The sequence below is a fragment of the Rhagoletis pomonella genome, unplaced genomic scaffold (assembly GCF_013731165.1).
Source record: "Rhagoletis pomonella isolate Grant_MI unplaced genomic scaffold, Rhpom_1.0 Rhpom_scaffold_00012, whole genome shotgun sequence".
Lineage (NCBI taxonomy): Eukaryota > Metazoa > Arthropoda > Insecta > Diptera > Tephritidae > Rhagoletis > Rhagoletis pomonella.
The window spans coordinates 14,190,530-14,217,656 of NW_023458566.1; the positions used below are offsets into that span (position 1 = coordinate 14,190,530).

Below are 27,127 nucleotides of genomic sequence, written 5' to 3' on the forward strand. Positions count from 1 at the left end.
AATGCCGTAATCTCAAAATGAAATTTCGAATCGATGCCGTGATTCGGGTCCTGACTTCCTCTCAACTCGTGAGAGCACGTATCTCAGATGATATATGCTTATACTCGCTTCTGCAAGTCTTTCTTCAGGTCTCTTCCTCGCGCACTTGTCCGCCGCCTTCATACACGAAACAGCAATATGTCGCGAAGTCTGGGATGGATTGCTGATAACCTTCGAAATTCATGAACACATATAGGGCATCATGGAAAGAAAGTGAGCTTAAGCTCAGAGTAAATTTTTTCACTGATCAAGTGAGCTTAAGCTCATGAATCTATACTGAAAATCGAGTCAAAGGCCAATCTGTTCTGCACCTGAACGAAGGAAGTGAGGTTCTACCTGGTCATAGGGATCGATAGAGCAAGAATTCCATTATAAACCACACTATGCCGATGTGACCGTTCGATAGCCCCTTTCCTTGACCGACACAATAAAATCCGCAGCGGATGCAATTTCCTCAAACAGCTTCCAGGCTTCTCCTCGGAACGACAACTAAGACCCTGCTTGCCACTTACAAAGCTACAACCATAAAAAGTTAAACTAAAAATATTTCTATCAATACAAGATTTGGTAACTGCCTATGTTTAACCAAATAATGTAACAATAACCAAATAATCCGGTGAGAAAAATACATTTCGGTGACTTTTTTCCGGGTGCATCGGCCGATCTTAAGCAAATTAACTTAAATTAAATAATCGAGTTTTCAAAATAATTTCGAAGAATATTCTAACTTTGCATAATAAATTCAGAAGTTCATTAGCAGACAAATAATAAAAATTATTTAGAAATACATAAATACCAATCAGAGGAGGAAATCTAGCTATTCAAAAAATCCAGGTGGCAATTAATCAGCAACAAGGAATGTGGCAGCTTATGCTGCGAATTGTATTTTGTTTGTTTTTTTTTCTCCAATCAGCGGCACAGAAATGGGCGCGTCGGCGTCCAAGCACACCAGCGTAGTAAAAACACATTTGTGGCTGCTCAACCCTCAACAACACGCTGTTTGTTTTTCAATTTTTTGCATCACTGACAGCATAGAAATATATTTAATTTATGTGGCGAACATACTAAACGATTTTTTTCGACTTCTTTTTAACTTTTTTTTTTTGCCAAATTTATCGTCTATCGGCATGTTTGTTGGCATAAGTCAACTAAAAGCTTAAGCCTAGCCAAGCTTCGATTTGGTCAATAGTGTCACACAGACAGAATACCAATGCATAGTAAGCGAACATTTGGGTGGGGAGGGTGGGTTTAAGCGCGACAAAGCGATGACAAATCGAGTTAATTTTGTTGACCGTCACATAGTTTATAAAATAGAAACATTGCATGTGGTTTGCTTAAGTATTGATTTTATGTTTTGGTATTTAATTTGTGATTTGATTAACCTATTGCAAATGCAGTGCGCGCGAATAAGAAATCTTGGTGGTCGCAGGGGCTTGGAATGTATATAAGGATATATGCTTATTTTTGGTTTTTTTTTTATTCAAGTCCCCAGCATAATATTCACAATTCATGGCATTTACTTGATTTCAACTTACCGCAACTTGGAGGCATATTCTTTTTCTATCGTCAGACGATCTTGTATGAAACCGCAGTATTTTTCCAAAAATTCAATGCCTTTATTCGTATGTAACGATATATTTTCATATTGGTCCTGTAAAAAACAAAAAAAATAATAATTTATTAGTTTACATGTATGTAATAATAGCACAAAAAGTATAAAAAGTGTCTAAAATAATGTGAGATTGTAAGCACACTCCACGTCAAAATTATAAGCGCATCACATACTGACATGTTTGAACATATTTTTTTATTTTTTTTTTATTTTTTTTTTGACATAAATACAGTTTATTCTTTAGCAAAAACTGTGTAAATCGAAGTTTCAAACTTTTTGCAATATTTTAAAAAAATGTCAAACTTTCTTAAAAAAGTCAAGCTTTTAAATTAGATATACATATTATAAAGATTTAGAGTATGTAATAATAGCACAAAAAGTATAAAAAGTGTCTAAAACATCAGATTGTAAGCACACTCCACGTCAAAATTATAAGCGCATCACATACTGACAAGTTTGAACATATTTTTCTTATAATTATTCTAATTTTTTTTTTTTTAAATACAGTTTATTTTTTAGCAAAAACTGTGTAAATCAAAGTTTCAAACTTTTGCAATATTTTAAAAAATTTCAAACTTTCGTAAAAATGTGAAGCTTTTAAATTAAATATACATATTAAAAAGATTTAGAGTATGCCATTTTGTAGTCCATTGAATTTCTAAGTGCAAGGGTGATGTTGCTAGGGCTTACCGTGGCTATTTGGCAAAATTTTTTTTTTTTTTTGTGGTGTTTTGCATTTTCTTCCACACAAAGTATATTCGGCGATTTTTTATATGGAGGAATAAGCACAATACCTACAGCAAAAAACAAAAAGCCAAAAATCCACGGTAAGTCCTAGCCACTTCAAACTTGCACTTTGAAATTTAATGGGCTACAAAAGTCAAAAATTTGTATATAAAAAAAAATTTTAACTTGAATTTTTTACGAAAGTTTACTGAATTTTTGTTTTAATATTGCATAAAGTTCGAAACTGGCATTTATACGGGTTTTGTATTTTTATTAAAAAAAAAACTAAATAATAAATAAAATATTTTTTTCAAAAAGTGCGCATATAACTTTGACCCGCGGTGTATATGTATGTCCATATACACGTACTTTAAAAATACACAAGACGCTTAGAAGCGTACAAAATTCCTGAAATTACATTTTCCACAGCAAAACAAATTGATGGAACGCAATTTCTAATTTAATTGTTAAGATAACGAATTTAAAATACGATAAATAAAATTCAATTAGACATCAGTGTGAAAAACATTTTACGTTGGAGCGCTTGTGTATAGAATGTGTATTTATGTATGTATGTAAATTTGTATAGAGCTGAAAGTATTTGCCTTCAATATTTATAGCGCTGAAAAATTTTTGCTACAAACGCAATCACCTAAGAATATCGAACATTCGATCATCGTAGCTAGCAAAGACTTATGCAGAATACACAATTCATTGCGAAGATTCCATAAAGCCATTATGTAAAGCAAACAAAATGAATCATTTTAATTCACGGATTTCATTTTGGCCTAAAGCAGTGGTTGAATATTTAATTAAATTTTATTTATAGAGAGCGAATTGTTTTGCTTGAAGAAAATATGCATTCACATACATACTTATTATTATTATTATTATTATGCCGAATTTCCACTAGGCATTCAGATGACAAAAAATGTATGCCATTTAAAAAATACCTAGTGGAAACCGACATGATGACTACTTTTATGAACACAATGGCACGGATTTTCTTTTTAATGCCCATAATTGTCATTAAAAATTTTGTCATTTAATGTCTAGTGAGAACATTTTTAGTATCTATCTTGCAAAAACAAAAGTCTAATTTTGCGTTACTCTGAAAACTGGAGAACATTTTGAATTAATACCCGCCGCTTTTTTGCGAAATTTTAAAATGTACTATACATACATATGTATGTAGTTCAATAACAGTGTATGTAAACGCTAAAAAATATTGGCACTTGAAAATCTGTTTTAACGTAATTTCGAGTGTCTGGCCAATATAAAACAGAGCATATGGCCCAGAGTTGCTAGCCAATAAATAAAATTGGCAGTGAACTCATATTTAATAAATATGCCGAGAAGATCAATTTACACATACATGGACATATGTATGTATTTTACATACATACAGTTACTCCCAAAATTGAGCGTACGGCTCTTATGTTGTTAATATTCGCAATGTTTTACATGCTAAATATTTTTTGTTAATTTTGTATTAAAATATGGCTTAAATTTTAGCAAACTCCATTTAAATCCAAGAATGATACTGTGTACAAAAATTAAGAAAAATATGCAAAGTTTCAGCTAAATCGCGAACTTTTTAATACGAATTTCTAAAAAGAATTCAGGTATGCAGTTTCATAGCCCATTAAATTTTAGTATAATAATGTGAAAATTTCAACTCTAAAAAATTGCGTTGATTTTTGACAATTTTTTTGCTAACTGTCCTACGCATTTTTTTCCATGTAAAAATATTTCCGAATTTTTTTTATACGAAAAAAAAATTCGTAGGACAGCCAGCAGTCATTTGATTTCAGCCATTGCATTGCACTTCCAAAAAGCTAGTCATTTGCAATCCTTTGAGTATTTATTTTTTTGTTAAAAGTGGAATTTCTTATAACTACGAAACCTCCTAAAAATGCCACCTTCCTTCTATGTACATTAGGGTGCATCACTTTCCATAAAAAAAAAAAATCGGTTCTGCTTTTCATCGGAATTTTTTTTTCTATATTTTAAGATTTCCGCCAAAATATTTCGGAGAGATAGTAGGGATTTCAGTGAGCTGGACAGATTTGAAAATACCTCTAGTCTTTTATAGATAAGATTTTATAAGATAAGAAACTTAAAGGGTCGGCAAAAAATTATAAAAAAATTTATCAACGGAAACAAAATAATTTTACTCTTGGAGGTACAATTAAAATCAGTCCAGCCCACATAAATTCTTGCATTTTCCGGAAATATTTTGGTAACAGTTTTAAAATTTAATACATTTTTTAATTTCGGTGGAAAACTCAAAAGTTTTTGCGAGGCACCCTAGTGTACAATATGTTTGAAATAAGCAGAACTGAGGCAAGCAATAAGCAAAACTGAATGAGAAATATATACACCCAATTCTTACACAGGGTGAGTTATATGCTTACCAAAATCTGGTGTTTTTTTTTTTGTATCAAAGTATCTAGGTATCCGTTATGAAACGAACTTTTATAACGAGTGCTGTTTTAATGTAACTACCATACCATATAGAACTAATTTTTTCGTTTCTTGGGATATAGTCTTAATTAGATTTTGAGTGTAACGGGTGATTTTTTAAGAGCTTGATAACTTTTTTTTTAAAAAAAACGCATAAAATTTGCAAAATCTCATCGGTTCTTTATTTGAAACGTTAGATTGGTCCATGACATTTACTTTTTGAAGATAATTTCATTTAAATGTTGACCGCGGCTGCGTCTTAGGTGGTCCATTCGGAAAGTCCAATTTTGGGCAACTTTTTCGAGCATTTCGGCCGGAATAGCCCGAATTTCTTCGGAAATGTTGTCTTCCAAAGCTGGAATAGTTGCTGGCTTATTTCTGTAGACTTTAGACTTGACGTAGCCCCACAAAAAAATAGTCTAAAGGCGTCAAATCGCATGATCTTGGTGGCCAACTTACCGGTCCATTTCTTGAGATGAATTGTTCTCCGAAGTTTTCCCTCAAAATGGCCATAGAATCGCGAGCTGTGTGGCATGTAGCGCCATCTTGTTGAAACCACATGTCAACCAAGTTCAGTTCTTCCATTTTTGGCAACAAAAAGTTTGTTAGCATCGAACGATAGCGATCGCCATTCACCGTAACGTTGCGTCCAACAGCATCTTTGAAAAAATACGGTCCAATGATTCCACCAGCGTACAAACCACACCAAACAGTGCATTTTTCGGGATGCATGGGCAGTTCTTGAACGGCTTCTGGTTGCTCTTCACTCCAAATGCGGCAATTTTGCTTATTTACGAAGCCATTCAACCAGAAATGAGCCTCATCGCTGAACAAAATTTGTCGATAAAAAAGCGGATTTTCTGCCAACTTTTCTAGGGCCCATTCACTGAAAATTCGACGTTGTGGCAGATCGTTCGGCTTCAGTTCTTGCACGAGCTGTATTTTATACGGTTTTACACCAAGATCTTTGCGTAAAATCTTCCATGTGGTCGAATAACACAAACCCAATTGCTGCGAACGGCGACGAATCGACATTTCACGGTCTTCAGCAACACTCTCAGAAACAGACGCAATATTCTCTTCTGTACGCACTGTACGCATTCGTGTGGTTGGTTTAATGTCCAATAAAGTAAACTGAGTGCGAAACTTGGTCACAATCGCATTAATTGTTTGCTCACTTGGTCGATTATGTAGACCATAAATCGGACGTAAAGCGCGAAACACATTTCGAACCGAACACTGATTTTGGTAATAAAATTCAATGATTTGCAAGCGTTGCTCGTTAGTAAGTCTATTCATGATGAAATTTCAAAGCATACTGAGCATCTTTCTCTTTGACACCATGTCTGAAATCCCACGTGATCTGTCAAATACTAATGCATGAAAATCCTAACCTCAAAAAAATCACCCGTTAGTTATTTATTTTCTAAAAAAGTATTCTAAGGCGAAGGTTGCTAGAATTATTCAACCAAGACTGCAAAAATTACTAATTAGTCATGAATAACAGGAAAGACTAATAATTTTCCATTCTTTAGTCAAATATGTATTTATGTAATTCATTGGCTGCAGTTAAAAAGGGTTAATCAATGAATGTGACTGCTACGGTTTAAAGTCACGACGGCTGCGTTCTTTACCACCTCTGGTTAGAGTTGCCGTTTTTAAATCGATTAAATCGAAGATCGATTAATCGAGCCCTTCCGACTCGATTTTTTAGCTCCGATTCGATCCAAAAAAATCTAAAATCGACATTTGATTTTTTCTCAACATTGCATTAGGAAATCTAGAAAATTGTAATCAAATTTGAATTTGAGGCTAGCACAAAATATGAAAGGGGCTTGGATATTGCATCCAGCTGTAATTTAGAGTATTTGCGCTGGTTTATTTAACAAAAAATACTCAAAGCGCAAATTGGAGCAAAATTATATCATTTCAAAGCATACAAGTGAGTGGCAGTGTATAAGTTTATAATATTTTCTACAAAAATTTCGGGTATGCAGTTTTGTAGCCCATTCAATTATAATAACGTACAAGCTTAAAGTGGCTGCAAAATATCGTTGATTTTTGGGAATTTTTCATATGAACATTCTGTCGAGCATACTTTGTATGGAAAATGCGCTACAAAACTGCATACTTATTTTTTTCTAAAAAGGGTAAATATGGAGTGATATATGCAGTTAGCGAAAACCAAAAAAAATCGTTGTTGCTATTTTTTGGCCTAATAATAAATTGTTGAACATAAAAACAAAAAAAAATTCAAAAGAAATTAAGAAAAAATAAATAAAAAATAATAAATAAAAAAATAAAAAATAATAAATAAAAAAATAAAAAATTTTAAAAATAAATAAAAATAAAAATAAAAAAAATTAAAAATTAAAAAAAAAATTAAAAAAATAGAAAATGAAATATAAAAATAAAAAATTTAAAAAAATAAAAGATTAAAAAAATCAATATTGCGAAAAAATTTGTATACATAATCTTTATTGGGCTAGTATATTAATGTATAATACATTTTTAATAAAACTTCTAAAAAAAAAATTTACCACTTTCCTAAGTACGGCTAAGAATTTATGAAGTTTCTTGTAAATGTTCATATTGTTGTCTTAATATAGAAAAACCTACTCAGTTTCTTTAAGGTATTTATTTACGGATTGTTAGCTACCTGATAGATTTTGGATAAATCTAGATATTGAAAGCGTTATAGCTATGCATGTTTTAAAACATTTTTACAATAATACTTGGAATTTCAGTGTTGGTCAGAAGGACATATTGTGTTTCTTTAAGAAAATAAAGTAAAAGGCGTTTTTCGGCAAATTATATGAAACGATCTTGGAAGATCGATTTACGTTTTGACGATTTCTGCCTGCATCGATTATTTTTATTTCGATTCGAATTGATTCAAAAATCTATTTTTTTTATTCCATCTGGCATCTCTGTCTCTGGTGTGGTACAACTAATTCCACGGCAAATCGCAAATCACTTACCAACACTTATTTAATAATACATATCGACTACTTAATGCAGCCACATACAAAAGTGGGTACACTTCAGTAGTGTGTTAGTGATAAGTTCCCGGCGTTTATTTACTTTTTGATTATCAACAAAAGGTACACTATTTTTTTATTAAAACCCCACTGTTTGTTTAGAATTAATGCAATCGATTGAATGATATACTATGTAAGTGTATGTGAAAGCGAATGTGACCGATAGCGGTATAGCAGTGAATACTGATAAAAATTATCGAGCTTACGCTAAGATATTCAATTAGTAGAAACAAGTCAACAGGTGCATATAGAAATTTATGTAAACATATGCGCCACAAAATTTATTATCATTTTTATATAAATTGTGTATTGATTTTTATATAAACTGTATCACTTTTGCCATTCAACTTCTTTGTCTTGCTCCGCATACCGACTCGCGTCGACTTTTTTTATTAGGGCAAATAATTTTGCAGCTAGGAATTATTGTGAAACTACCATTTAATCATTTATATGCATAACCAATTTTGTAGGTATAGCTGTATATGTATTTTCCACACAAAGAGTGAATGCAAATTTTAAACAAAGGAATTCTTTAGATTGAAGGCAAAAAAAAAAAACAGACTAATTGAAATTACTGCACGTTTCTTGCTTGTCTGCAACGATTTCCATTCACTCATTGACAATACATCGGACATACATACCTAGATATGTAATACTTATTTATGTCTATTTGTAGAGTCGTACTTCTATGCGCAAATGTTTCTGTATGTATGTGTGAATGTATGTTTATCAATATTCACATTTAATAAATTAATTAATATGCAAAACAAATTGTGATTTCGCTTACATGATAAAACTATAAGTATTTATTACTACAACAATAGTAAGTCAGTCGATATTGCACATGTATGTATGTATGTATGTATGCACACATTTATATTTACATACATATATATGTAGTAATAACGAGACGGATTGAATAACATTTAATGCTCGAGAGTATGAATGCGACTTGTGGCAAAATAATGTGCCAATAAGTACCAATTGGATATATTTTTATGAACATATGTAATGCGATATATCAAGGGTGGATACTTAATGCTTTTGACTCAGAATTACGTAGGTATCATATAGAAATATTAAAAAATTATGCCTTTACAGCGATCAAAAAAGTTATATAGCATGCCAAAATTCCGAAAACTAGCCCATGATTGATGATGAGTTAGTGTTCGGAATTTACGAAAAGTTATCGAGCTATACAAATTTATGGGATTAACGAAATTTGTTTGCGATTATTTGAATTTTTTGAAGTTATTGGAATTTTTGAAATATCTCGAGCTATCGAAATTTCAAGTTTATCGAGTTACTACACTACTTATCGAATTTTTTCGTGTTACCAGGGTGTAACGAGTTATCGATATTTGATGATAGCTTTCGAAAAATATGGAGCTTTCAAAATTAACGGAGTTATCGAAATTTACAGAGGTATCCAAAATTTATCGAGTTATCGATTTCTATCGAGATATAAAAATTTTCGAGCTATCGAAATTTATAGAGCCTTCCAAACGGATAGTTATCGAAATTTAGCGAAATTAGTCGAGTTATCTAATTTTGTTGAGTTATCGTATTTTAGTGTTTTTGAAATTCATCAAGTTATCGATATGTATCAAATTATCGAAATTTATCGATAAACTGGAATGTATTTGCGTTAATTCCAAGTCCTGTCAAAGACCTTCAAAGATATAAAAATTTGTAGTCCCGTTTTAGTTCCAAAGCAGGAAATTATCAGGTAAGTAATTGTGTACCTTATAAGTTCAACCACGTGCTAAGTTAAAAAAAAACTTCTCCAAGGCTTTTAAAAACTAGAAAAACGATCGAATTGCGACAGTAGCTGACAATCCTAGTATTTAATATTTCTTTATCCTCCCTTTAAGCAACATTTATTCTATACTAAGGCATACTCATTTTAAAATACTTATGTATTTGCATGTACATGTATGCATTTTTTTAACATTATCGAATAAATTAATTGAAAATTCTCTTCACGTCGCTGAACTGGCAATCAGAACTGTCCATTTCAATTATTAAAACCAATAAGACTACCAACTTTATATGCAGAAGTAAATGTTAATGGCTGAGGTTAGTTGCAGACATAAATGGCACATAATTATGTACGATTAATGAAAGTTAATTAATTGAATAGAATAACTATTAAGAATATAATTAAAAATGCTAGTCGATTTTTATATGGAATGTAAATCAATGCAACTATTTAAAAAATGTATTTTAAGTGGAACTGATATAAATAAGGTAACAAAAGAAAGACAGAGTTAAATGTAAGAAATTAACCTACCAAATACGGCGATCTTTTTGGGGTTTTATTACCCCATTATCCCAGCTGATTCTATTTGGGAATAATAAGACCGTAAGTTACATGGAAAAAGGATGCACGGGGCGAACCCAGATTCCTAACCTAATCCTAGGAGTGGTTGTGCTTAAAAGGCAAGTTTCGAAGCACCTCGAGTTGGAGTTCGCTGAACAAATTCTTGCTATGTTGATATACGTTTTAAAATTATTTCCAGCTTAGCAGAGCAAATTTGATGCTCTAGTTCTTCCTGGTCTTTTGAATTGCTATGTGCAGGGATTTTTTTCTACTTAAATTCTAGCTTCGTCCCCTGAAATTTGGGACTTAAATAATAGGAGTAGTATGGGCATTTTTCGACAGAGTGAGGCTGCTAATCAAAAGGCGTTACAGCCATACTAAAGACTTTAGTTAACCTTAGCGGATGGAAACAGATTGGCATATAGCCGATATGCGGGTTTACGAAATTAAATACAAGTATTTTAGAGCCTAATATATGGCTGATAAAATGGTTTAATATTAGGAGTGATATGGAAAGTTTGACTTAGGGATATTTAGTTTACTTACCCCGATTTGAGAGCCAAGTTTTTAGAAGACAAACGAATCAGATTTAGAATTTAAAAACGTATCTCTTTGAGACGTTTAAGTACGACCAACTGGCCTTATAGTATTAAAAGCTTGAGCGCCATCTACAAAATTAAATAAATAAATGAGTCCGACAACTTTTCGCACAAATTTCGTTCGATTTAATTGCAGAGCAAAACTTCGCATTACAACAAAAATTCAGCAGCAGCAACAGCTGCAGCGACAATCGATTTGCATTAAATGAACACTTTTTTACGAAATTCCCGCGTTGTTGCATCACTCGCCGAAGAGGACGCACAAATTGCACGCTAAATTTAAAAAGACAATCGAATTCGCGACCACAACAACAACACACAGCGCTACAGCAACAATTGCAAATGTGAAGGAGAAGACCTCATTAACGTCGCATTTACGGCCAACTACAATAAATAGCAATGAAATTACATAAACGATCGATGATGAGGCAATCTGTTGCAGAGATCGAACAAAAAAAAAAATAAAAATAAAATAAAAAAATTTGCGGGCGAATTTGGTAATATATAAAAGCGCGCAGGAATGTAGTGAAATAACGCTTGGCCAGGTGTGTGTGTGAGTAGATAAGCGCGGAATGGCGGCATGCAAATTACACTTTTTGCGCGTGTCCAACACCGTTAAGTGGCCAAAATCAATGCGCTGCGAATCGACGCCGTTTAACGACAGGTTTATTTTTTGGTATTTTTTTATTTAAAGATTTAAAGTAATTTTTTGCTTCAGCCAGCTTAGATTTTTTGCACTTTTTTCTCTGCAGCCTTTCAAGTTTATTTTGGTCGTTCGAGGTGCGAGTGGTTGTGGGCGTTTTGATTGCTTGCGCTTGCATGCGAAATGCGTTTAAGTACGCAGTGGTTGTTGTCGCATGGCATACCAAATGGTCTGCTTCGGTTTGCAAGTCACACAAATTGACAGATAAACAAACCAACACGAAAAAATTTAAGGCACAAAAAATAGCACAGTAAAGCTCCATATAAAATATATAGAAATGCATTAAAGTGTTGGGTACATATGTATATATATATATATGTTTGTGGTACTGCTACACTCTTGGTGAGGCTTGAGGAGACACACTTTGCTTGCTACTCAAGTGAAGGCCTTCAAACGCCGCAAAGAAACTAAAAGTGGAGCATGTGAGTAAACGACGCGTTTGTCAATGAAAAGAGAAGGTGGAACAACAACGCTGACACAGTAGTTGCCGGCAACGAAAGCATAAACAAGCACACGCATTGTCAGAAATGGCGGGCAGAGTAAAATGAAAAAATAAAAATAAAATGTTAAAGAAAGAAGCAGAAAAGTGTGCTTTGAATTTGGCACAACTGACGGTGGCTGAATACCGGCGCTTCACACAGCTTCACACAACCATATCGACACTAAATTTGTTTTTGTTTATGGCAAGCAAGTGTTTTGTATTATGTCATTTTGTGTAGCCTTTGTTGTGGGTGGGTGTATTATTAAAGAAATGGAAAAGGTAAAGAACAGAGCTATTAACCATTGCAGACGAAGAAATGGTGTCACCAAAAACCGCTGATGATGTTTATACTCATTTCTTGAACATAGTATGTACATATGTATAGCTCTTATATATATCTGTTTGTTTTGCTTTTTTTTCTTTTGTAGGCACGTATAGGCTGAGATAAGATGAAAAAAAAAACTTGTAGTGATAGTTTCATAAGTTTGTTCGAAATAAGCCGATTTGTCCGAAAAATCGCGATTTTTCTGAATAAATCCAGATTTGTTTCAAACCAAAAAAAAAAAACAAGATCTGTCGGAAAAGATCTGAAAATTGCTCCCGAAGACATGGAAAGTCCCGGAAAATCTTGGGATATCCCGACGAATGACCCGAGAAATTCTTGAAAGGCACCGAACATCCCACTTTGTCCGAAAAGCATTATAGTAGGAAAAAAAATCCGAGTAGTTCGAAAAAGTAGTCCGAAAAAAATCCCAGTAGCCGAACAAATTTCCAAATAGTCCGAAAAGAAACCGAGAAAAAATTCGGAGTAGCCCGAAAACAGTCTGAAAAAATTCCCAGTAGCCTGAAAAATTCCAAACAGTCCGAAAAAATGTCGAGTAGTCCAAAAAACTTCCGAGAAGTCCGAAATAAGTTTCGAGTAGACCGAAAGCAATCCGAGTAGCCCGAAAAAATTCGGAGTATCACGAAAAAAATCGGAGTATCATGAAAAATGTCGGGGTAGTCCGTAAAAAGTCACAGTAGTCTGAAAACATTCCCAGTAGTCTGAAAAATTCTAAACAATCCGAAAAAATGTCGACTAGTCCAAAAAAATTCCGAGTACAAAAAAAATCCTAGTAATCCGGAAAATTCCGAGTAGGCCAGAACAATTCAGAGTAGTCAAAAAAACTCCGAAGAGTCCGGAAAAATTCCAAATATTCCTTAAAAAAAAAATTCCAAATACATAGTCCGAAAAAAAATTCCAAATAGTCCGAAGAAATTCCAAATAGTCCGAAAAAATCCCGAATAGTCCGAAAAAAATAGAGCGAAAAAATCCACAATCCGAAAAAAAAAAATCCACAATCCGGAAAAAAATCCACAATCCGAAAAAAATTCCACAGTCCAAAAAATTCCACCGTCCGGAAAAAAATTCCAAGTACTCCGAAAACATTTCCAAATAGTCTGAAAAAAATTCCAAATACTCCGAAAAAATTAGTAAGAAAATTCCAATTAGACCGGGAAAGTTCCAAATAGCCCCAAAAAAATTACAAATACTCAAACAAAAAATATTAAAATACTCCGGAAAAAATAAAATACTTCGAAAAAAAATCAAATGGTCGGAAAAAAATTCAAATGCTCCGAAAAAATTCAAATAGTCCGAAACCATTCCAGTAGTCCGAAAAAATTTCTAGTCCGAAATCAATCAAATTCCCGGAAAACACTTAGGTATGTCGTGAAAGGACCCGAGAAAATCTTGAAAGATCCTTAGGGGTATTCTGGAACTTTTGCAAAGTCTTTGCATGGTGCATGGATTGCACGGATTGCTTGGGACAGCTTTGCAAACCGTGCAATCCGTGCCTTCGAAAATACCCCTCATAACAAGAAAATATTTTGTAGCGTTGATTGGCTCGATTGGACAAAGAATTAGCCTCATAAGCATTCTCGATACACTTGAAAGCATTTGACAATCCAACTCTGTGAAGTAGTCGCTTTAGATCGGACGAAGCGGAAGACAACCAACCACGAGAGTGGACGACAGCAATCGTCCCCTTCGCAGGTTCTATAACAAACTACAGATTCAGTGTGGAGATATCTGCAATTGTCATGTCTATGAAAATATACCGAAAATAGCATCTCAGAATCTGTCATCAATTGAGTAATTCTTCATTGGGTCTGGTGGCAGAAGCATTTTAGAGACTGCTCGCCTAGCCGCGCGAGCAACTTTTGCTTTTTTTTCTAATAAACATCTCAAGTCAAAGTAAGTTTTTTAACTTTGACCCGTAACGCAGTCTCTCAAGAGTGCAATTGCGATTAAAAGCATAGAATGCAATAATAAAATAAGCACATTTTTTATGACTTAACATATTTTATTTGGGTAATAAAGTAATGTGTCTAAGCTGCCGCTCGTGCGTTACTAAAGAAATTACTCAACAATTGACAGCGGAACACCTAAGTGATCAATCAACAGCCTACATTTTAAATGCAAGTGGTATTTATCTCAACAATTGCATATTGCACGAGCGTTTTGAGGCAGCTGAAACGGCGCCAGCGCACAAACCGTTTCGAGTGTCGCAAATCAGTATTCGTGTGTAATATGCGGTAAAACACAATTGAATAACATGACGACGACGATTACATTTTCATGCAATCAGCAGCGAGCCACCTTTTGCTACTACATACATGCAACACGCCTACCTCTCGTCCGCCCGCTGATTTCCTTCTATCTATCTGCATAGCTGTCTGTCTGTCTGCATGCCGCCTAGGTGCCTGCTTAGCATTTGTATGCAACATTCAAATTTGTGCACCAACACCGCCGACTGCTTGTCGCGGTTGCTAAGCGCAACGACCCATATCAAAACAGTTGCCGGTATGGTGCAAGCGTAATAGTCGCATAAAAGCGATCGATACAATAACAATAACAATAACAATTTGAAGGAATAACGAATAACGAAAAAAAAACAGAAAGCACTGCTGAATGAGGCATAAATACATACGTAACGAAATCAAGTTGATCACCGCAATTTTCCGATCCGTAACCGAGTGAGCGCCAACGCGCTAGTTAACTTTATTTGCATTTTTTTTGCTTCGGTTTACTCCCCGCATCTCCGATACCTCTCCCTCTTTGATACTCACTCACGACTGACACTTTGTGTGACTTTGCAACATACGTACTGCTTAAGTACTTGCCCCATATCGGTTCAACAGTGTTGCCATATTGCACACTCGCAACGCCAACAAATACATAGACACACAAACACACACACACACACGTCATACGTATGGGCATGCAGCAACAACCACGGTTCAGCAGCTTGAAATTTGCATTTCTCACGTCACATAGTTAAAACATTTTTATGACCATTTACGACGTTCGTTGTTGTTGTTGTTGCTGGTGCTGGTGGTGTCATTATCATTCCCGTCAGCTGCTTGTTGCACGCTTTAGTGGCGTTGGATTTTGTTGCATTGCCGTCGTTACATTGCAACACCACCGCAACAAAAATTATCACCTTCCGACATGTTGCACGCCGCCGTTCATTATCTGCTAGTTTTTGTTGCTTTCGTTGGTGCCACCATTACCACCACCACAAATAGGCTTGCCATAATTCTTCAGTGGCTTATTTGAGCAGCTTTTAGTGCTTTTAGTATCATTGCTTTGCGGTTGTTACGCTTAAACGAAAAGCGTTCAACCACATTTGCTCTAAGCAAGCGCGACAGTCGGTCGGCCTTTTCTCTTAACCGCTTCTCTTTGCCTGCCTATTTTTCCAAGCTGCTTATTTTTTTTTTTTTTTTTTTTTTGGTGCTGGAGAAGCGCTTTTCCTATCGATTGATTGCTGCTATGTTTGGTCCATATTCACTCGCATTAATCTTAGCTCAAGCTGCCGATATTTGGCATAATTTTACTCGCTACTCGATATTCATTAATCTCTCGCTTTGATTATCTGCATCTGGCTGGCCAACCGTGGCGGGGAAGTTGTGCAATCAAATTGGTACATATGTATGTATATGTTTATTTACTACGTACTGCTGTAGCTACAAATTCGATAATTTTTTTCCTGTTGGTTTTGCGGCTGTTGCGGTGGCTTTCAGTGAGATTTGTTGCAACGATTTGATTTCAATTTATTTACTTATGCCGCGCTTTCTTAATAAGCAAACGATTTAGCTTGAGATCAGTGATCAATATTGTTCGCTTGATGACGTGATTGGCGACAAACAGTTGATCAACAAATTAGTATTTTCTATGCGCATTTAGATGCACAACACATACATACTTACTTTCTTATACACAGCCAGTGCTATATAAAATTTGTTAATTATAGGAAGCACTTTAATTGAAAAAAGTATTCGATTTCAGGTTTCCCAGACTCATTAAATCACACAAACGCCAATTAGCTAAGGTTTAATGGTAAAAAAAGAGAGAGAGAGAGAGAGAGAGAGAGAGAGAGAGAGAGAGAGAGAGAGAGAGAGAGAGAGAGAGAGAGATAGAAGGAGCTAGAGGGAAACGGAGATGGACGCAAGAGAGAAGGACAGAGAAAGTTAGAGACAAAGTTAGGGAATCGCTCTTAGTTTGGGAACTTCTTAATCTTTTGACAGAAATTTCCAGGTGTAGCCCCAGATTGGTACACGGACGCTTCGGGAATGGAAGCCAAACCGCGTGCTGGTATTTATCGAGCTGGCACCAAATTTGCAGTTCCAATGGGCAGATGGGCTTTCGATAGGAACGATGCAAAGGAAATATTGCGGAAGGAAATGCCGCCCAAATGTGTGCTTTAATATTGAAACTAAATTAATGATAAAATTTAGATAAGGATTATGAGGTATAAAGGTAAAGATGGCTAAGTGATAGCGGAAACGATAAAGGTGAGGTTTAAAACGACTGAATCTCTGCGTGTGTAAGGCCCCTAAGGATAAAGGTGAATATTTAGATGAAGAAAAGAATAAAAATAAAGGTAAAGAAAATATAAAAAAACGGATGCAGATAGGGACAAGGAGAGATAAATAGAGCTAGAGAGAGCGATAAAGATAAAGAGACAAAAATAAAAGTAAAACCTAAAATTAAGATTACATACTTCATTCCACCTCACTTCAACTCACCTTAAATAACCTTAACTAAACTCTCCTTCTTAACTAACCTCTCTTTTTATCTCACCTCATCTAACATCAACTCACCTCATCTCAACTCAACCCTACGAAGCAAATCACAAAAAGCAGCAAGTCTGAAGTGGCCCGAAATTCCCAATGATTTAAGAACAAATTTTTTGTCAACGGTCTTGCGTAGTTTTTTCCATGTAACCCATGATTTTTACATGGGAAAAGTGCGGAGCATCGCTTAGAAAACAAAAATTTTAAAAATCAACGAGAATTCTTAGCTGCTCGCACTTGCTCTTTATTAAACTAAAATTAAATTAAGTACTAAATTGCGTACAAGAAATTTTCCCAAAAATTTTGCAATTTTGATGAAAATTTTATGAATTTTTCTAAATTTTGTACACATATTAAAACTTTAATTTTTTTTTGTTGGTACAGTGAGAACTGTATTCACAAAATTCGACCCCATTTTTTATGTGGTGGTAGGGTTTGCGTGGCCACAAGTGTATATGTAAGCATGTGAATGTATTTGTATTTAAAACAAAAAATATATATATATACGCCATACACCAAAATACAAATGGCTAACACGAAACTATTGGAACCAACCAAGGACTCTTTTTTGTTCTGAGAAAAGAGGGTTGTGAACAAGAAAAAAAAAAATCATATGAAAAGATATGCGACGTAAGAAAAGCTGCCGGAGCGTATTGTTGCCTGACAAGAAAAAAAAAACAATACTGAAAACCATTTTAAGGGCGCATCAAGTGTAACAAATGTACATAGATACAAACGTTGAGCAATTTCTCAATGCATCTAACAGTAACAGTAAAAAATAGTAATTATAAATGCAACACAACTAACGAGTTCGAAGCCCTTTGAATTATGAATTCTCAGCACAGAGTTGAACGTGGCGACTCGCGTGCACCACCAACTCGCACCTTCGCACATGAGCTTGCACACATAAACACATCGTTATATGCATTAAAATGTTAATATTGGTGTTAGAATGACATAAAAAAAAACAAAATAAAAAAAATTACGCGCCTGCGCTGGCGGTGTTACGTCAAACTTTCACTGCAAATGCAACGTAAGAGAGGGTAAAAGTAAACCGTTAATGTTGGTGGCTAGGTTAAAAGCGCAGTGTAAACAAATGGCGCAAGCGCGCATGCCCAAAAGCCAATAGGTGCGTCTGCGCATGCGTGTTGGTGTTGGCCCGGCTTTTGTGCGCACACTCAGCTTTTGGCATTTACATTCATAGATGTATGTATGTATACATATTTGTTTGTTATCGCCGCAGCCAACGTTGCCGCGTCAAAGGTGAAAACAGTGTGACACCTGTTGGTTGGCAAGCAAAATAGCGAAAACGAAAAAAGCGAACGATGCATTTAATAAAAAATAAATAGGTGTTAAAATAGTTGGCGCTTTGAATGGCTGTGTTTTATTATTGAAAAAGTTACAAAAACAACTTATAGTAATCAGCGGGTTTACAAACAACTCAAATAATAGCCAACGGCAACGGCAACGTTAAACGTTTTGAAAAAAGTAGTAAGCATAAAAAAATGCTTTTAAAACTGTTTTTTGTGTTTGTTCATCATTTTTTGTATTTGTAAAGGCACACTGACCCCTGCAAGTCGCATACAATGTATAAAATTTTTAAACAAATATTTTCAAAACCGTGAAGACATGTCGTCGAAGACAACTCATCAGCGAAGCATTTTTATTGCACCCAAGCGGAGTAGAAAAAAAAATGCCATAAAATTTTGATTATAGCGGTGACCAAAAACAGGCCATAAAAATAGCTCTGTGCTCTGCTGCAGGCGCATGAAAAACAGTTGCGCCAAATAGCGATTGTTTTTTTTTGCATTTCAGATTTAATTTAAAGTAATATTCTTGGAAGTATGGCAGCACTAGCATGCATATGTGCATATGTATTAACCCAACAGTTGGAGCAAAAAATATTTATGAATCTGACAGCCAGCCAGCCAGGCCAACCTGTCAGTCAACGCGCTACTGTCGATGACTAGCGTTCACTCAGCCACTTCTCGTGTCATTTCAGTTGGCCACTTTATATGTAGTGCACTCGCTGCAATTAATTCGAAATGTGTTGCAAGCACCACCATCTGGTTGCGTTGCCAACAACTCCGCCCATTTAATTAGTTGGTAGCAAAATATACAGTGGTGGAAAAATAAATAGGCACACGACATTTTTTTTTTCAAATTCTGCCTATTTTTCTTTCGTTTATTTAATATTTATTATTTTTTTTTTAATAAAATTATAGCTCATTATCTAACAAAATCCATATAAATTCATATTACAAACTTTGTGCAAAAATTATAAAAATTCTGCAAAATTTCACCTAAATTTTCAACTTTTTAATCAAATTTTTTAGAATCTTTTCGACTATGTAGTTTTATAGCCCATTCAATTTTAGTAGAATGAAGTACAAGTTTGAAGTTCCTAAAAAATAGCGCTGATTTTTGGCTATTTTTTACACATTTTATTACATACAAAGTATGTTCGAAATTTTTTTTTTTTTTTTTTTTTTTTTTTTGTATGAAAAGGGCGTAATACATTCAGAATAAAAATTAGTATCACAAAACAATGCGGTTTTTAGGAACTTCAAACTAGCACTTTGATAATATTTTTAGATTCAAGGTTTGTATCAAAAATTTATTTATGCTCGTCATTTAAAATGGGAAACCCTGTATACGCGTAGATTCATTGACAAGTCCAATTGGCTTTAAGGTGAGGAATGAATCGTGACAGTAGATACAATCAGAGGTTCCAAAGAAAGTGGCGTCGAACCGAGCCGAGCCGAGCAAAGCTTTCAAACTGCGAAAGCCAAATGAAAGTATTCACAAAGCAAGCTTTTTCAGCAGCGTTATGAGCGGAAAGTAAAGCAGTTTTAATTTAAATTCTCTATTTGATTTTCAGCTTCAAGACGCTGCTATGAAGAAAAAATCTAAATAAATAAAATTGTATTTTTCAACAAATCTCTTCAAGAAAATCCAGCAACTATTTTAGCCGCTTCTCATAGAAGCTGAGTTTTTTTGGTATCTTTGCAGCCGATTCCATGCTAAAAGCTCCGCTCCGCCTCATTCTATGTGCACACCTAAAGCTTCGCATTTATCCGCCTTACTTCGTTCAGTGCTGCTCGGCTTTCTCTGTGTACGTACCCTAAACCTTGTAAGACAAAATTCAAAAATTATAAAAAGGAAATTTAAAAGCTCGAGTGTAGTCATCAATGAGCCCGTAGTGGGACTCTGCAGACCCCGATATAAAGATGCTAGAAATTTAAAAAATGTCCCTAAGAGGCGCCCAAAAACCAATTGGCCGATTAGATTGATAGTTTCTATCAAAATTGGGGGGTTATTCTTAAATTACATATATGATAGGTACGTAGATTGTGAAATAGACTGAAGATTTCTGAATTATTAGAATTATTTCAACTAAAAAAGGATATTGCAGACCGGAAAAAAATTTTAAATTGCAGCACCAGCGCATGACTAGCGTGGAAAACAGAAATAACTTTTTTGTCATGGATTGGTCATCGCAGAACCCAGCTGCTAAACCGTTCGGACAAACATACGTGGGCATTAATGAAGCGAAATCTTAAAAGAAAGAAATAAAGCATCCGATTTCGTTTGCCGGTCTAAAGTTTGTATGATTTGCTGCCTTGACTAAAAGCATATCAAATGCAAGCATATAAACCCATTTGTAATTTATTAATGTCCCAAAATTACTACTTTATCCAAATTTTGAAGAAATCTTATAATAAATCTTTGCATCAGCATATATTTTTACTCCTACAAAAGAGTCGTACTTTTCTTTACAAAATATTTTTGGCTATTTGATTTATTATTACCGCCAAAAATTATTCAAAACGGTCTGTGTCATGCCAAACATGGCTTTTGTGGGATTTACAACATAATTTTTTTATTTATTTTGTAACTTATTTTTCGCTCACTTTTTAACTTAAATGAGAAAAAAATTGCATAAAACGAGACAATTTTATAAATATGCACACTTATTTACATACATACATACATACATACATATGTATGTATAAAGACACATTTAAAAAGCGCTTGCGCACCATTCACAAAGCGCATTCGCTTCGCTTTTAATTTCCAAATTGAAAGAAGTGAAGAAAAATGTGCGCTTGCGCCATCGCAGAGTTGATTGTCGTCGTCAACAACCTCCACCCATATGCCAGCACATTGTTGACAATCTGTTTTTTTTCCTCTCTTAATTTCTTCAAACATGTGCAGATATTTAACCCACAGCGTAAAAATGAAGCGAAAAAAATATTTCAGTAATTGACTTCTGAACGCGCGCATCGCCTTTTCATCAGCATTGCGCATGCGTAGAGCAGCAGCGCACAGTGGTTCCAAACTGAAATTTAGTGTTCACAATTCACTGGAGAATTCATTTTTCACTCAATCTGATAATTTTTTTTTTTATAAAAGCTAATAAAATTTGCAGAGACCAGTTGAGCCCGATTTTTGAATTTTTGTTTGTTTGTATTAATTTTTTTTTAGTCCAAAGTGCAGAAAAAGTAGCAATTTTGAAGAAACTCAATTCTCCTGTTCCAGTTAATAAATTTTACATACTAAAAACTAGTTGAAAACGATCGTAGGAAAATGAAAAAAAAATTTAAATGTTATAAAAAAAATTAAATGTTAAATGTTATAGAAAAATTTTCACAAAAAATATTTTTTTTTTGTTTTTGGTTTTTGTAAAAATGTTGGGTATGCAGTTTTATAATCATTCAATTTTAGTATAAAGTAAAGCACAAGCTGCAAGTATCTAAGAGTTCGCAGTGAAAGTGCAGAAGAAGTAGCAATTTTGCAGAAACTCGATTCCTCTGTTCCAGTTAATAAATGTTACATACTAAAAACAATGTAGGGTTCTCCTAAAACGTAAAAAAAAATAAAAATAAACGTTATAAAAAATTTTAAATGTTATAAAAAAAAAATTTTAAGAAAAAAATTAAATGTTAAAAAAAATTTAATGTTATAAATAAAATGTTAAATGTTATAAAAAGAAATGTTTCACAAAAATTGTTTTTTTATAAAAATTTTGAGTATGCAGTATAATAAAGTGCAAGTTGCAAGCATCTAAGAGTTCGCGTTGATTGTTAATAATATAACAAACGCTTTTATTTCCCATTTAGCATGCAGATGTTCTCGAAATGTAAGCGAAAAAACTATTAAAAATCAACGCCACCTCTTAGCCACTCGAAAATTGAACTTTACTGGGCTAAATTTATTGATATATAAAACTGCATACCCAATTTTTTTTTTTAATTTTGGTGAACATTTTTTATAAAACATTTCAAATTTTTATTGTGAATCTTTTTTCGTCTCGGGGGGGCACCCTACAATTGTTGTAACATATATTAACTGCGATTTTCTTCAAAATTGCTACGTTTTCTGCACTTTACACTAAACAATTTAATACAAGCAAACAAAAATTCGAAAATCGGGCTCAACTCGTCTCTTGCAAATTTTATTAGCTTACATTTAAAACAAAAATTAATCAAATTGAGTGACAAATGAAGGCTATAGTGAACACTAAATTCCAGTTTTGAACCACTGTGCGGCGGCGGCGGGTTTGCTGATATTTTGTTATTTATGACTCTTCTCCATGTTTGCTGTTCTTCTTTTTTGCCTTCTTTACTAAAAATAAACTAAAAGCATGTTTGTTGCGCGCTGCTGGTATTTTTACAGTTTTTTTTTTTTTTGTTTTGGAAAATGCCTTTACCTCGAACAACTAGGAGGGTGCCATGCCAATTTTGTGCTTTTGCAGTACATTGATAGCGACAAACAAAATATATTTACATACATACATTTTATGTAGTAAGCTAGCTTGTTTCTCATGTCCCTCCACGTTCATCTCCAGCGAGTTGTTTTCTTTAAACTTGTGACGCAAATGCATATACATAAATTACATTTTTTTTTTGTGTCTGCAACTCTTTTAGCATTTTTGTACAGCAACTTTTTCCACGAACAAGTCCCCTACTTTGTATGGATGTCCATATTCACAGTCCCAGCTTCAGCTGCAGCTCCAACGCAGATATTTGCAGCGTCACCAAGGCAATCCCCCCCGATTGGTTTGGTAAACGTCAGACAGACATCGTGTTTTACGCACCTCTTTCTACCCTCCTTCGGCGGTAAGGTCAAGGTTGCAACATCACATCGTTAGACTTTGGTAAAACTGGGGAACGCGTGCGCTTCGTGAGTGGAATTTGTATAAAAATGGATGTTCATTCGCGCACATAATAATGCAGTCATACATACAAATGTACATACTTATGTATATTCGTTTATATTTGTGTATTTATGTAAAAACGAGAAAACATTTTTTTTTGTTTAACAATTCACAGTCGATTATATTTACATTATGTCTTGAAGATGCGCTTGTTAAGCAACTCGAGTTTGGACAAGTTTCATTAAAAACGCATCTTCCACTTTTTCAAATGATTTATGTACATATTTTTATTTATTTTTTTGTTTCAGTGTTTTCACCAAGTCATGATTAGTTTTGCTCAAATGAACAGATAGTAATTAATTCAGGTTCATTAATATTTCTTTGTTCGTTGTTATGCGTCTACTAGGAGAGAAATGCGGTTACGAAAGACTCACAAAAGCAAAAGAAATATTCATTGGGCTGTTTCTAGCGAACTTGAGACTCCTGAAACATCGCTTCGATCAAACAGGCAAAGAAGCCATGGCCAACAAGGCAACTAAGTGTGGTATATTGTACGCCATCAACTGGCCATCAAAAAATCGCCACCGCACAAAAAATCGCCACCTGTCTCCTTTGTTTCAGGGTCCTTACCGCGTGACAAAAATTTTGTGCAGAACCAGACCTCTCAAATTCACCCACTGTTTTATTTCTGTATATGTCCTATGCCCTGGAACCCATGTTGGCGTAATTTCCAATTGAATTTAAATTAAAGAGGAAAGATGACACTGAATTTCTGAGCAAATGTTGACTTGCCGTCTCACGGGTGTAAAGTGTTTTATGTACAGTCCACGACAAAACAATAGCACCTCAGCATTTTAAACACCTTTGACTATTTATCTTTTGTTTGCTTAACGTTTATTGTTTTTAAATAAAAGTATGGCTCTTTATCTAACAAATACCATATAAATTCAAATTTCAGACTGTGTAAAAAAAAATTATAAAAATTCCACAAAATTTTCCTTCCAGTTCCAAGAATTTTAATTTCTAGAATAATTTTTTGGAAGCAGTTTTATAGCTTATTAAATTCTAATTTAATAAAGTGCAAGTCTCAAGTTGCTAAAAAATCGCATTGTTTTTTGATAATTTTTTTGCTGACGGTATCACGTATTTTTTGCAAAGTAATTTTTTATATGGAAAAAAGTGCATAACACCGTTAGAAAAAACAAAATAACAACAATCAATGCGATTTTTTAAGCAACTTCAAACTGCCACTTTATTATAATAGATTTTAATAAACTATAAAACTGCATGACAAAAATTAATTTAGCAATTCTAATTAAAATATTTGGCACTGGGATAAAAGTTTGTGCAATTTTACAAATTTTTTGTACAAAGTTTGAAATTCGGACTTATATGGTTTTTGTTAGACAAGGAGCTGAACTTTAACACAGAGGGGGTATTTCTTTTGACTGCTATCATGTCAGGAACTATACGCAATATTTGTCGTTCTAATTGTATGGGGCTTAAGCTAAAAATTTAACAAAAAACAAAAAAATTAAAAAAAAAAATATTAAAAAAAAAAAATTTTTTAAAATTTTAAAAAAATTTAAAAAAAAATTTTAAAAAAAATTTAAAAAAAAATTAAAAAAGTAAGTTTTCCCTGTGAGCTTTTAAAGTTTAAGATGTCAGCGCCAGTAAATTAATTTAATCCTTTTAACAGTAAACAGTGAGAAGTCGTAAAACTACGACTTCAAGAGCAGAAAAAAACACATTTTTGGCGGCTATTAAAAAACGAATTTTTATTAAATCAAAATAAAATTTGACATACCAATATCAATAAAAAGCCCAAAAATTCAATTATAAAGTCAGTCAATCAATCAACAGCAATTAAATTGATTGCAATAGCAGTCAAAACACTTCACTGTGTTCAAACTGCGACCGAAGCCAATGACATTGGCGGAGACAAATAAAAAAAGGAGGAAGAAAAATCAGAGAAAAAACCCGTTACTTTTAAAAACACATATTTTCAATTAAGCAACAAAATTAAAAGCAACAAAAAAGGGTCTGCGGTCAACACGTGACGCTGCACATTGTAACTGAGGGGCAGGGCAAGTGATAAATTTGAACGAGTGACAGAAAGCATATATTTGATATTATTTCGTACATATGTACATATATACATACATACATAGCATATGCGTATGAACATAGGTACATGAGCACAAAGTTATATCTTTTGTTGAACACACTTCTAATTGTCTGTACAATCAGTGGATAAAATCCAATATGTGTGCAATACTAAATGGCGGCGGTCAGAACACACCCTAAATACCCAAGTTAATTGAGCGCTTGCGACAACATTATTGACAAATTTATATACTTCGTGTGAGCTGACCAATTTCTGGAGTGTGGGCATCTAACCGCACGCTCCTCTAGTGTGGAGTGAGCACCACCACGGCAACAGAATGCGAGAGAATGCTGCGAGGAGTGAGATAAGCCAATGGATGTGTAAGTTGTGTGAGCCACACTGACATTCTCATAAAAATCAACGATAAAGGAAAATAATTTAGTGATCAATAAAGAGCTAAAATAAATTAGAGTAATGAGTGTATAGAGGGGCCCGAGGGGCTTGAGGCGAAGAGTTGGAAAAATTATAGGCATTATTCACACTTTCATTTATGTGTTGTGTTGTGCGGTAATTGATAGAATGATGCCACACACATATGGATGGATGATGGCTACACTTTACTACTGCGACCAATAAAGAGTTATAATTAAGATCACCACAAATTAACGGACGGCAACAGACAAATAAAAACAACAATGTATGCTCTCAATAAAAGCTTCTAATGATAACTAAGCTGCTCGCTCGTAAAAGAAATAAATTATCTGAGAGATGTTTATCAATGGCAATCGCTAATGATCAATTGAAAAGTAAAGGAAAAAAGGAAAACAAGGGTAAATGCAAGTATGCATGTAATACCATTTCAAGCGTACGATTATGCAAATAAATTAAAAAAAGACGTATTTCAGGATTATTTTGATATTTTTCTCTGCCTAATATGTCATCTTTCAACATAAAAAATTTGTCATTCTTGTTTGAAAATCCATTAAAAATTTCCCCCCTTTGGAGTATTCCTGGACATATCAGGAGCTATCAGCAATCTCCCTTATGCTATCGTAAGCAGCATAGAAACACTTGCCATAGAACCGGCCAATGGTTCGTAGATTAGCGTCAACGTTAACCACGGAGGCAACCCAAATAGTGGCGTATGCAGACAATATTGCCATAATAGCTACGGAGGAGTACCTAAATACTAGCAATAACGTCGTAAACACCACCCTGAAATATATGTATACACCGGTGGGCAACTCGTGCGGTGCTGGGGTAAACACAAAAATAACTAGTAATTTTTAGAAAAAAAAACCGACTTCAACTCCCATATAAAAAAATATATATATATATATATCTCATGATCCACTGATCGGATCTTAACCAGATTAGTATGGGACCACCTCTGAGACACTACCTTTCCGATGCAAAAAGAATTATCGGTTGACGTGGTCCAAAGTTATGCGGTAACATACATAAAAAAAAAAAAAAAAAAAAAAATTTTATTCCGACGAACTGATAACCTCCTCCTTTTTTGGAAGTCGGTTAAAAACGGGTGTGATATTTTTCGCCAGAAGCTACAAGATTCCGACATGGAGATCCACGATGCTTGGCAACACCGAGCTAACTTTGAAGTATTACACACGAAGTACTTACTTTGAAGTGACATTGGATAGCAAACTACTTTGGAAGCGAAATGTTTAGAGGAAAGAGCGAGGAAAGGCTATTAACGCCCTGTATGCTCATAAAAAGATGCTAAACACTTTC

At 34.2% G+C, this 27,127-nt stretch overlaps 1 protein-coding gene across 1 annotated transcript in view; it reads right to left on the bottom strand.

The window, feature by feature from the left end:
• The window catches only part of LOC118747595 (formin-binding protein 1-like), a 63,528-nt gene that overhangs the window by 28,735 nt on the left and 7,666 nt on the right, over positions 1-27,127 (bottom strand). The window contains exon 2 of the mRNA XM_036481646.1: positions 1,575-1,689. Coding sequence (XP_036337539.1) covers positions 1,575-1,689 — 115 coding nt within the window. The remainder of the gene's footprint in view (positions 1-1,574; positions 1,690-27,127) is intronic.